At 35.9% G+C, this 13,519-nt stretch overlaps 1 protein-coding gene across 1 annotated transcript; it reads right to left on the bottom strand.

Annotated features, from left to right (window-relative positions):
- Positions 1-8,163: 8,163 nt before the first annotated feature.
- Positions 8,164-10,223, bottom strand: atpv0e2 (ATPase H+ transporting V0 subunit e2). The gene is made up of 4 exons (XM_033972082.2): positions 10,038-10,223; positions 9,350-9,397; positions 8,699-8,797; positions 8,164-8,280 (listed from the first exon to the last, which is right to left on the bottom strand). Exons 1-3 carry the CDS (start codon positions 10,139-10,141, stop codon positions 8,704-8,706), a joined length of 246 nt encoding a protein of 81 aa, XP_033827973.1. The 5' UTR covers positions 10,142-10,223; the 3' UTR covers positions 8,164-8,280; positions 8,699-8,703.
- Between the last annotated feature and the right edge of the window lie 3,296 nt (positions 10,224-13,519).

Consider the following 13,519-nt stretch of genomic DNA (forward strand, 5'->3'; position numbering starts at 1 on the left):
TGATTAAAGATTAAGATCAAAAACATGATTATTTTGATAGTTGAGTCACAGTTATTACTTTTAATTGTTGCAGTTCTACAAACTACACATTTAAAGACCTCACATGTTATGAGAATAGAACCTGTAACCTTTTTGTGTCATGAGACATATTAAACATATCTTTACCAACACCAGAACAGAATATGTGTAATCCTGTTTATTTTATATATTTCAAGTATTATTTTTCCACTTTCTTTTTATTAAAAGTGAGTTTTGAGTTTGACTGTTTCCTCACATACCAGATCTAGTTAAACATTTTGTTGTGTAGTTGTTATTCATCTCATGTTGCTAACGGTGACCCTTGTGCAATTTATAGCAGCAATGGCAAAACACAAGCCTGTTGATTTACTATGAGCTCCATAGGGCTTGTTTTCATTCCCCATTCCAGTGTCCTGACACAACCTTCCTGTTTACGCATGTTACACTATAGCGTAGAGTAATGTATGGGCGTGCTCTGGGACTCAGATTGCAGATAGGTGATATCAAACATATGCCCTTAAATGACTTAAATGGTTTTATATTATTCTTGCTTGTTATTTTTTTATATTTCATGAAGCTTTCCTAGTAAACAAATACATATATTTATCAAACCAGGTCTGACTTGTAATGTGTTAATGCTGTTAATATAAAGGTTGTATTTTGTTGTCCCCATAGCGTTTGGCCCATGTCTCAGTATTGGTGGACCATCTAGTCAGGAGCAGTGGGAGATGACTAGTGACCAGACCAAAACCTGAAAGGTGAACTTTTTGAGGCTCCACCATATCCTTGTCTCCATGGAGATATTATTGCAGATGACGCCACCAGACCAAGTTACAGGTCAGAAATCTGCAGAAGTGACCCTGTTCACAGTGTAGGAATTCATGTAAATGTTTTTTTTAAAGATATAAAATCTGTAATAATAATAATAAAAAAAAAAAACCTGTAAAAATTACTGTACTGTGGAACATTCCAGGAAAAGTGATGCCATCTGCATGGAGACAAGCAGATAGTCAACCAGAAAAGTTACAAAGTGCACCTTTAAAATGAGTTAATATATCAGGGGTATCTATAGAGGGGGGATTAGTCTATTATTGGATTAGCTTCAATTTGTCAGGCCATTCATCTAATCCTTTAGCTATAGGCACTCCTGGCGAAGATCTGTTTAAGATTTGGAGAAGGGTCCCTGGTCGCTACACTGCTTTTGTCCACTGCTAGTATAGTTTACAACTCGTAGCAATGAAGAATGGGCCAGATGCAGTGGAAAAAGTACTATACTGTCCCTTTAACACATGCTCTTATACAAAAGGGTGTGCTATTGTTGAAGGGTATACAGTACAGTGAGGAATAACAAACATGAAAACGTGCTTCATAATGCTTTAACCCTGTTTATTTAAACCCTACGGACTGTGAACACTCAAATGCCTCTTAGCCTCAATAGGAATGAATGAAATGTCAACACAGCAAAGGTACATTTAGCATAGGGCTTTTTATTGGATGTGTTACATACAGTGCCACTGACAAAACAGGTTTCAGTTCACAATACAATAGTGTCATTCACATATATTTCAATCGAAAACGAATAGGCCCAAACCATTGAGAATATCTGTCCATTAGGTTGCATTCACGTGACATCTCAACATTGGTGAATATCTACATAAAACTGAGCTGGAGACAGGTCAGAATTTGATGGTGGATTTCTTAACCTGGTGTATGGTTTAATATCTCTGTAATCACTGGGCCTATCCACGTGAAACAAAAACTGGCACAAAGTTCAAGTCTTCTCTGTCAACATAACTAAACAAAAGTAAAATTTGTTTTTCACCAGTGCTTCAGGAAGTGGTCCCATTATTTAATCCCAAAGACATGACTGTCGATGGAAAGGATTTGCTCAAAAACCCCCATCAACAATTACAGAATGTGAACGCAACCTATAATCTAGCCATGGGTTTCAGAATGATGAAAAGTTAGGAATTTTGCCATAGCAATCAAAAATTCTAAACAAAACATTCTGTCTTTTGAATGTTCAACAAGTCCTCAAAATGGCTCCATGTAACAGGAAGCTGAACTCTATGAATATACCTCACATTTTGTACAGTACTGTAATAGTAACATTGAAAATAACCTCCATTGAATTTGAAAGATGTAGTCCCCAACCTTGCACTCAAACTCTTTTAGTCCAAAAGTAGAACATGTTTTATTCCATTAGACATAAAGGAGCAATGCCATTCAACTTTGAAGCACCCACTTGAGTACTGGGCCTATATACATTTCTTGTACTCCGTTTCCCAGGTACAGCAGGGATGGAACAAAATCTCAACATATTAGACGTACACAAAATGTATTCCATTCATTTACATCAGTGGATGAAAAAAATGTACCAATCTGCTATGGTTACGTAATACTAGAGTGATGGAGAGGGAAATAATAATTTAATGTGTATATCTTATGGACAATCATGAAATTATGAACCAGATGTAAACAAGGCTATACTTTTTATAGCCAAACATGATAATATCTCTTAATATATTGTTTGTTTTTTCAGATAATTTGTGCCAATACAGATTAAAGTTAGTAACTGCTACCTTATTTCACAATGACACAAACTAATTCAAAACCTATACATAGTACATAATAGAGAGATATAACAGAGATATTTCAATTCAATGGTAATACTTAACCCATCACTGAGTCAGTATTCCATTTTAATTTGTTCTAGTTGACTTGTCTCACATTTTTAGATTGTTGCTACCATGGTGATTCATTAAAAAACAGCCCAAAATCAAGTCTTACAGGTGCCAAGAATATTAATTAGATGTAACAGATAAGCAGCAGCAGAAGCCTGTATGACAAGTGAAAATATGACAGCAGAAAATTGGAGGTGCATTCAATACCAAAATGTTCAGATTGATTCAATTGAGGTCATTTGGTTACAAATTATGCCGTGTGTGCAACTGTTATAGGTGAGTCATAGCTAATGCATTGATTGTGTAGACTGGATAGAAATTAGAACCAAAAGATCAAGCTCGATTGTCAATTGCCTATCCTTTACTCACTGAAGACTTGGTTTTCTAAGTTTCTAACAGTGTGCTTTTGAACAATACAGAAATAAAATGAATAAATAATTCCGATGATCAAATGACAATTATGCTACTCATTCAAATGACAAGGAACTTTTTTTTTTTTAAATTTGGTCACTCAGTTGTGTGTGTTTCTTTTTTTTAAATTCAGGGCTGAGGGTACAAGTAAATAAGTCCCTGGGCAAGACTTTTTGCTCATACTTCAATTGCGAGAGGCAGGGCATCTGGCTTAAAAACCTACAAAAGCATTATGTAAAATGGATGGCTGTACTGCACTCAAATAACACATGGTAATGCCATATTCAAAGCAGGTATGTTTTAGCCACTAGCGTCAATAGCTACCTTTATTTACCATCTTTGGTTTACATATAATTAAATGGAGCAAGACTATACTCATTTATGCATTTTACAGTAAAATAACATAAATAAGCGTCACTACCACAACTAAGGGGGTCAGTAGGAGACGATACAACGCAATTTGGTCTTTCTAAAAAGTAGCTGTATTGATTCAAGATTTCTTTTTGGCTGAAGCAAAGTGGTTTGAAAGGACAGTAAAGGAGAGAGAAAGGAGAGGAGGGAGGAATTGGGGGGCTGGGATAAAGGGAAAGAAAAGGGTTGTTTTTAGTTGTGGTAGTGGCCGGTAGTCAAGACTCCATGTTCTTTAAAGCATTGGTGCAAAGGAGGAATGTGTTTAAAAGGTAGAGAGGTACAGTAAATGTTTTGTACGGGTTTATGAGGCGAGTTCACCGTGACGTTAGTGAGCACAAAACACCTGCTTTCAAATACATTCAAAGCTTAAAATGTACTGTTAAATATATGTGGTTTATACTGGTATTATTTTAAATGAGAGGCGGTTAAAGGAGACATGTTTTGCAAAGTCAACGAGTGAGCTTATATGATTATCACAGTTATTGTTATTTTTTTTTATTTTTTTTAATGTAATTTATGCGTGTTTAGGGTATTCTGTATTGTCCTGCCTTTGAGGCTTGGGAGCTCAGAAAATTCCAGTTTTCACCAATCCCTTATCTCTGCCCACTTCCCTGTAATCAGTTGCCATTGTTTAAAAAAAATTGTCTGAGTGATGCATGTAGGGTTAAAAATGTTATGTAGCCATTTTCAATTATAAAATAACATGAAAATCTGTTTCGTGCTACAGCGAAATGTCATTATATATATCAGTTTTGAACAAGAGGTCAATGGATTTGTTTCAATAATTATGATGTTTTAGAACAAGAATGTAAAATGATGAAAATTATCTACTTATATTTTAATACTAAGTCCCTGGAAAAAGCAAATTATATGTTCTTTAAAGAGGTGATTTAATGCAAAATTAATATTTGGGAACTTTCTGCCATCTTATAACATTGTTCCCTCATGAAAAACATGCCTGAAGTGGCTTTAGATGTCATCCATGCATGTTTGAGTATTTTAGGAATATCTCCCGGGACCTATTCAAGCCCCCCTGACAGTTTGCTGTAAGGTTCTGTGCAGTGCTCAGCCCACAAGGCTACATCAGTCATGCTCCCACACAACAATTCTCCATAAATATACAAAAGTATGCCACAAAACAATACACTATAGCTTCACAAACCTGTTGTGATGTGCAGTAGTTTCATTAGCAGAATGAAAAATTAAGAATGTTAGTAGTTAATGCTCCATAGAAGTAAAATAATTCCATCTTTGAAGTGGAACTACAGGCATTTATTGTACAATTAAGTCTGAGTTGCCATGCAGTGCAAATTGGGTCGAGATATGAAATGTAAAGGAAGGAGGTTAGTAGGTACAGCCATTCACCCACTTTCCGGAAGGATAGGGATTCAATTCCTCACTACAAACATTGCCTTAATTTGCAGTCTGCCTTTATAGTTTTTGGTCAATGACATGCATTATACCAAATAAGGACAAAACCTAGACATAAAACCTGTATGCAATTACAACACAGGCTAGCTTTAGGTTGAAAATCTGTTCTGAGTTTGCTAATTGAAAAGCAACACATGGTTTTTGGTGGTTTACTATAGGGGCATGAATGTGGAAGATTTAATAAAAATGGGTTAAAAAAGGAAACACAAGCAAGCTATTATTTGGTTGGAAATCTGGATAGAATTTGTGGCTTGAAAAGATACTGTAGACACTGTCAAATGGAGAAGGCATATGTTTCTAAAATTGTTTCAACCTTTAGCGTAAAAAGAATTTAAACCAGGATTAAAGTTGTTAAGTATGTAAAGTTCTTGTGCATAGAAAAATAAAGAAGACATGTGGTTCTGCTGCAGCTGACAAAAATTTGCCAAATGTCAGGTCTAACCAGGACCAAACCAGATCTATTAAGGTCTTGTACATACTGTAAAATTGAGAGGACATGTAGTTCTGCTGGATAAAAACAGAGGCCTAAACTAGGTCTAAATCTGGACCAAACAAGGTCTAAAACGGACATGAGAAACAACTTGAGAAGGATGTGGATTTTTGCTGTTGTAACATAAAAAAGAGAGTGTGCAGGCAAGTCTAAATCAGGACCCAAATCCAGCCTAAACCAGCTCAAAGCCAAGACTAAATCAGAACTAAAGCAGGTCTAAATTATGTCTAAAAATCAGGTGTGAATATTCTTTTGTACATACTGTAAAATCAAGAGGACACGTGGTTCTGCTGCTGTTACGTACAAAAGAGAGACTACAGTGCATAGGTCTAAACCGGGACCCAAATCTGGTCTAAACCAGATCAAAGCCAGGACCAAATCAGGTTTAAAAAAGTGCATTTTCTCCTGTACATAAATACTATATTGACTTATCGTTCAATATACGATAGATAGAACATTTATTGGGGGATCAGTATTTATCGTCTGCGCATTTTCTTTGCACTACTTTTTGTTATATTTTGGCTATGATAAAATATGAGCCATAGAAGGTTGAATAAACATTTCTACAACTCATTACAGATGCAAACTAAGTACTCAAGTGTTTTTTTTATTTGTTGCAGCTCATGTTTTTTAACAGTATTGTAGATTTAGTTTTTGTAGTATAAATCTGCTCTTGGGTTATTGTGTCAGTACATTAATTAGTTTCAATATTATCATTTATCCTGTATATTTTCTTCAGCAATACATCACATTTCAAAATTTGTTATTGTGATAAGCCTACCTGTACATACTGTAAAATAGAGAGGAGAGATGTGGTTCTGCTGCTGTTAAAAGAAAGTACAGGTAGGTCTACATCATGAACTATATCCGGTTCAAACCAGCTCAAAACTAGGACTAAATCAGAACTAAACCAGGTCTAAAAATATGAAGTGTATTCACTCCTGCAGATACTGTAAAATTGATGAGGCATGGGGTTCTGCTACTGCTATACCTTCAAAGTGAGAGATTACAGTGCCTAAATCTATTTTAAACCAGCTCAAAACAAGCACTTAAGTGTATGTTCTCCTGTACATACCGTAAAATAAAGAGAAGAGATGTGGTTTTACTGCTGTTAAGAGAAAATACAGGTAGGTCTAAACCAGTACCTAAATCCAGCCCAAACCAGCTCAGAACTAGGGCTATCAGAATTAAACCAGGTCTTAAAATCTGAAGTGTATTTTCTCCTGTACATACTGTAAAATCAAGAGGACATGTGCTTGCTGCAGTTACACCTACAAAGACAGAGACAGAGTACAGTGGAGAGGGGCATGATTGGTCCAGATTTCATCAAAAAGGGGTCGAGTGGGAAAAAAGGCGATGAATTGGGCATGAGATCACCATGGCAACAAGGACCTCCGCATTGAACAATGTGGGAGAGCCATTTGAGCTCTGAAGTGGAGGGGTAGCACTTCACTTGTGTACAGTTGGGGGTTTTTTTTTTAGGTTTAAAAGCCTTCTACTTGAGCTTTTTAGTAGGGTTTTTTTATTGAATTATATGTATGTTGAAATATAGCTTTATAATATAATATCATTTTTAAGAGCACCTTTTGACTGGATTTTGTAACTAGAACAGGGAATGCTGCCTGCAACTGATCACCAAAAGTTGGATAGCAATCATGAGACAAGAAAGTCCTGTCAAATCAAGTCTATTGTTATTTTTCACAGATAATTTCATCATTTGAAATTTCAGTGGCATTTGTGGCTTCCAAAAACCTGGTGGACCAAAAGAGTAGATACCATTATAATATGATGAAGTAATGAGACTAAAGCAAGACAAAATAAAAACTACAACAGGTGTAAAAACGGTCTAAATCTGAACTAAACCAGGTTTAATCAAGGTCTGAACAAGGACTAAATTGTTACTAAACCAGATCTGTCTAAGGTCTAAACTTGGAATGAACCAGGTGTGATCAAATTCTGAAAAAGGACTAAACCAGGACTAGACCAGACGTAAACCAGGTCTAAGAAAGGTCTATATCCAGGACTAAACCAGGTCTGATCAAGGTCTGAATGGGACTAAAGCAGGACTTAATCAGGATTTAACCAGAACTAAACCAGGTCTGAGAAAGGTCTAAACGTCTCAACACCTGCAAATGAAGATCTGTTTTTTTGATTCAGAAACATTGTGAGTACACCCTGCATTTCACTTATTTTAACGCTATAATTGGTGAGACTAAGGGACATTTGATCTGTAATTTAGATTACATTAGTTCATTTTTACATACTATAACAATCTCACACACATACAATACATCACAAGTATTAACAATTATACAACAACTTAAGCCCAGACAGGCCAAAATAAATAACATTTACAAGGTTTGTGTTCCCTGATAGCAAAATAAATATGTAAACAATATCAACTAAACACTATACAAGCACATTGTAGGGAAGGACACGGCAGGGGAAAAGCCTAGAGACGCTATTTTCATCAGTGCAGTTAGCAATGTTATTATAGTTCTGTGAATAAATTTACAATTTGATGACTGGTCTAAACCAGGACTGAACCAGGTCTAAACCAAGACTTAAACCAGGTCTAAACCAGGACTTAGACCAGGTCTAAACCAAGACTTAAACCCCGTCTAAACCAAGACTTAAACCCCGTCTAAACCAAGACTTAAACCCCGTCTAAACCAAGACTTAAACCCCGTCTAAACCAAGACTTAGGATCAATGGGCTTTGTAACTGATGGATTCAAGTAATAAAATGTCCCCTTGTGTTTTCAAAAATAATAAATAACGTGATTAAGTTCAGCAAACCAGATCTGGAAGAGACGACAGGCATCAGGGCTTGAATCTGAAATTGAGAAAAAAAGTATAGTAAAAACATAGTAAAAATATTCTGAAATTTTCTATGCAATACATAAACTTTTTACTTTGTACAGCTTTAATTAGGAGTGAACAATATGACAGTGATATTATTTTCATCATACTGATTCACCACAATTTTCTATTTTCTTATTAAAAACAAATCATTATGGCTTTCAATATTTATTTTAATCCTTGCCTTTTAACACACAACATAGTCCAATTTAGTCCTTCAAAGTCTGAACTCTGCTCTAAATGACATGGTTTAGCAGACAGACGTTTGGCTAATTAAAATAGGTTTTTTACCATAATGTGGAACATTACAGGCAATGCATTTACATCTCTATGGAGACAAGCAGGTGACATATGAATTTTTTATGGCATAATATTTTACAAAATTAACTCACTTTATTTACTCCCAAAAGTAGCGCAGATACCATATTGTTTCATTCTTAAGTTGAGGCCCAAACAGGGGATTGGCTTGAGCCAGAATCGCTATCAACCAACTGAGAAGAGAAAAGGAATAAAACATCAGGCAAAAGAAATCTACAAGATGCTCATTGAAATTACATTTATTCAAGCCACACTATTTGCTGGGGTAAATGACAACAAAACCAAACAACTGGACTACATGACTGTTTCTACCTGTTAGTGTGTGATGATCCAAAGCGAGACACTGTATAATATACAGAAACTCTTTCTGCCTGATTGTAGTTAAATAGCTCGCCCTGGTGGATGAGCCACATTACTACAAGGAGTCTCACCCATAAATTACATATGTAAAATATGAAGTTTAGAATCAATCAAAAATAAGCCTTTTTGGATGGAGTCAATATTAAAAGAAATATGTATTTTGTGATTTTTGTGATGTCAGTGAAATGGATGTACACACACTTTATGGTTATATCTCTGTGTCTGACTCTATCCATATGAAACAAAACAGGGACAAAGTTTAACATTTTCTGTACCGTCACAAATAATTCAGATATGAAAATTGTTGTGGTCCACAATCAACCACAAAACAAAAATTGGGATATAAAAAAAGATGTTCCACTCACAATAAATAGCAGCAGATGGCTGTGAGGATCAGACTGGTGACAATCACTCTATAAAAGAGAACAATAATACAGTTAGAAAGATGTAAAGTGGTGCCATTTATAACCAGAACAGTTTAATTAGAATTTAGATGCAAAATATAGGTTGCAGTTAAATATAAATTACTTAATATCTCATTAGATTACATAATTGTGTTGTCTCTCTTCATTATTGACCAGACCAGTTTGAGGAATTTAAAAATCAAACATAATTTTAGCCAGTGTACAAACATAAGCAGTGCTTATTTTATTTATTTATTCAGTTGGCAGAAGAAAGAATCTTTGTCTCACAACGGGGATTTATCAATGATTTACAGACCATCGAAATGTGTGCATAAAAGCTCATTGAAAGCTTGTCTTAAAACCACTCAAGAATAAATCATTTTCAAAATTAACTATCATATGGTTGAATTTAACATGTGTATTATTATTTTTTTTTTCTTCTGGCAGTCACTGGTTATAGACAGATGGAGGCGCGTGACGCACAGGCCTCCTCTTTACGCATGTTCACACATTTTAACGATGTTTTGTCAAATTGTACTAAGATATATAAACCTATACAGGTCTAATGTCTTTCCACGAAATATCATTTGTCTTTAGGAAATGTTGATGAGATCGTGCAGTGTAAAATGGATGGTTTTGATGCACCTACCCTCTGTTTGGTCCTTTTGGCACTAAAAACGGAGCCACGACGCCGACCAGGCCCCATAACGTCGTGAAGCAGATCATCGGTATAGCGAGAGAATGCGACACCATGGTTTTATGTCAAGAAAACTACAAAAGCGAAGAGAAAAACGCGTTTGTCCTGGAACAAATCTGGCGCATCAATGGCCGCTGAGCTAGCTACTCGTATCCGCCGTGGTCCCGCCTCTCTGAACAAAACCTGCACCTGATTGGACAGTTGTTGTGAAATAGAGACCTGTGATTGGCTGACTGACGTGCCTCTCAGGATTATGGGCAGAGTTGTTGGCCCCGGAAGATGGAAGGATTCCCGCATCTCCATCCTTGATACGACACAGATCTGCATCCAATACCTGATGGGAAAATGAACCGAGGCTAGGTTGCAGAAGAGGCGGTCAACTTATTTACGCTGCAGGCGAAAGTAATGAAATAAAGGAGTAAAATTATCAGAAAAAACCCTATTCAGAGTAGACTTTGCTACTCTTACAAAACCAAACCCACCCTTATAAAATTGGTACACTGAAGCTGAAGTTAAGAAGGGTTTGAATCACAGGAGCCAATGCAGAATGGCTTATCTATTATAGCTTACACGTTACAGTTTGCAAAATACAACTGATTAATAGAAAAAAAGAATAACTTCAACTTGTTTTTCTCCAAATGAGCACCAAGTTTAGGCATATACATCCACTCCTATCAGAATTTAGTTTGTAAATGATTTGATAAATTATGAACCTATTGTGTTATAGTCTGAATTATTATAAATAGTATAATATAAATACATATTTTTATTGCTCTTCCTGGTTCAGGTTGACACTTTAGATTAATCATGCAGGTAAATGGGTTTTAAGACAACAAAAACCAAAGTGTTACATATTCAGAACAATGCATTTAGAGACACATGCACGTTGTTGCCAGCAAAACAATAGGCTATTATAAATAAGTACAGAAGCAAATAATAAGCACACACATATATTTTATAATTAGACAAAGTGGTTAAAACACAGTGAGCTTTAAAACTCCCCCACACCCCTAAAAATATAGCTACTATTGTAAATCAAAAGACAAAGAATATTTTTATAGTTGCAGATTTGACTGTAGACCAAAGTGCTCCTGGTACGTTGTCTGTAAGGGCCGCACCTCAGGTCTGAAGCTGATAGACACTGCTCTGAGACTTTGTACATCAAAACTGGACTTGTAGGTTTGGTTTGAAAGTTCATTTTCAGCCACAGAAAGCAGCAGAGGTCTTCCACTCTGAACTTCATGACTAAAAAAACAAACAATATGTTTGAAGCCCAACAAAATACACAGGTGTATTAGGTATGTAAAAGCCTTGGAAAATGTTCCTGCTTTCTTGTCTCCATGGCGATGTTATACAGTGACTTTCTGTTAAATAGAAACTGTATTTTTACTTTGGTTTGAGTCTGTCAGTAAAATTCATGAAAAATGCTATGGTTGTTGGGAAGTCATGCTCTGTCATAGAATTAGACTGTATGGAGGTTTTTTTGTTTTTGTTTTCATGGTCTGCATTTTGAAAATGTTTCTTGTACAGAGAAGGGGAGTAAGTTTTTTTTTTTTTTTTTTGCACACGAGAACATGTGCTTACCCATGATCCCTTGGGTGAGCAGGGTGCACTCTTCCTAACTGTCCTGGGTACAGTCCATGTGTGTCTCTGCCCTGACGAGATGCTCTGGATGTAAGATGCAAAATAGTTATCTCTGTCAATGGTTTTCACACCAAGTACTGGAGCTAGAAAGATATATTGGTTAGCCGATTTTTGGACTTTTTTAATGTATCAGCTATCAGCCTTAAATATCCTGCATAGGCTGATATTTTGCTTGGCCCAACCAGCTCCTTAAATATGTATAAAGATTATATGCATTAATCTAAACAGATAAGTCAATAGAGGATGCTGCAGAAATGTGACTACACTGCTCTAATCCAGTTTGTAGTAAAACAAGGTTGTGGATGAGTTTATACTAAATACAGATTAGATCATTTGGGGGAAATGACTAAAATCAGCCCCTCATATTAGCCCAAAAATATTGTCAAAAATATTGTCATATCAGATATTGTTGTTTTTTTTTGGTCTTGCATCAGCCATGACAAAACGCATAACAGTCTCTTCCAAGTACTACCTAAGGGAATAATATTTGACTTTCCGAGTGCCACAAGATCTAAACCTGGACTATATTAGGCCATAATTAAGGCTGAACCAGGTCTAAAAAGGGACTAAACAATGGATAATGATTAATTCATAGGAGAAGAAAAATGAGTCACTAAATTAAATAAATACTCAAACCACAGTCCATGTACCACCAAAGGCACATGTACAACAGTTTGAGAAACACTGGTCTAAGTAACTGTAAATTAAACAATAAAGATGAAAAAAATCTTTAGATACTAAAAGTAATAACATGATTTCTCTGCTTTTTTCTATTTATTTGATTGTACCTGTTTTGTCCGTAGAGTTGCTCACAATGCAGGAATTCTTTGAACTCATGAAGCCGAAGAGCAACCCCAGACCCCGCCATCACTGTCTTTAACATAACAAAAGATTAAACATGTGAACATCACTTAAGTATTTTAGTCATTTTGCCTCCAAATTGGGATCAATTGTATGTTTTAGTTCATCTTGGTCCACATATGATGTCAGAGCTTAACATATTTTTAAAATTCTGGTTAAGTTTCTTTTTATGTTAGTGCGACTTACCTGTTGCTGGCCAGGTGCTTGAATCCAGGACACAGTAATCAGATACTATGGTCACTGGAGCCCTGAAAGTGGACACTGCTCCTGTCTCCAGGGGTCCAAAGCACTAATGATCCCTGCAGGTTTAAGATGCAATAATGTATAGATGGATAAACTAAAGAAAGTGAAGGTGATGATTGCAGACTGGGTCATTTAAGCCACAGATTTCCAAATGGTCAGTTTCAGACTAGGCTACCATATGTACAATTAAAAAGTTACACTCTTTTATATAAACCTCTCCATTAATATAAGTTTAGATTGCCACAAAAAGTCGATATATTATCAGAGGTTTGGAGTGTTCTTGTTAATTTCTTGGTTAAAATTCTCACTTTGTTGTATGGCTTCAGTGCAAAAAATATATGCCTTTATTAATACAATTGTACATTGTTTTCATAGTAAATACAGCCCCTTTAGTTTATTGCTCATCATGGCAATCAGGGCCAATTAAGTCGAGAGCCAGAGGATCGAAAAAGAGTTTCACAGACAGCTTTGGGCTCCAATTTTAGATTCCCTGCCTTGACCCTAGATGCTGTGTTTACAGTATTTTTAGATAAGGCGCTATTTTTAATTAAATGCAAATGTGATTAAGATTATTTTGAGAAGTCTCACAAATATCCCTATACGCTTTCTTTTGCATAATTCTGCCAAAAATGTACATTCTGAGCCAGGGCATTGCTGAATTCCATTGTTTTCTCGGAACCCGTGAA

This window comes from Periophthalmus magnuspinnatus, chromosome 1, assembly GCF_009829125.3.
Source record: "Periophthalmus magnuspinnatus isolate fPerMag1 chromosome 1, fPerMag1.2.pri, whole genome shotgun sequence".
Taxonomy (NCBI): Eukaryota; Metazoa; Chordata; class Actinopteri; order Gobiiformes; family Gobiidae; genus Periophthalmus; species Periophthalmus magnuspinnatus.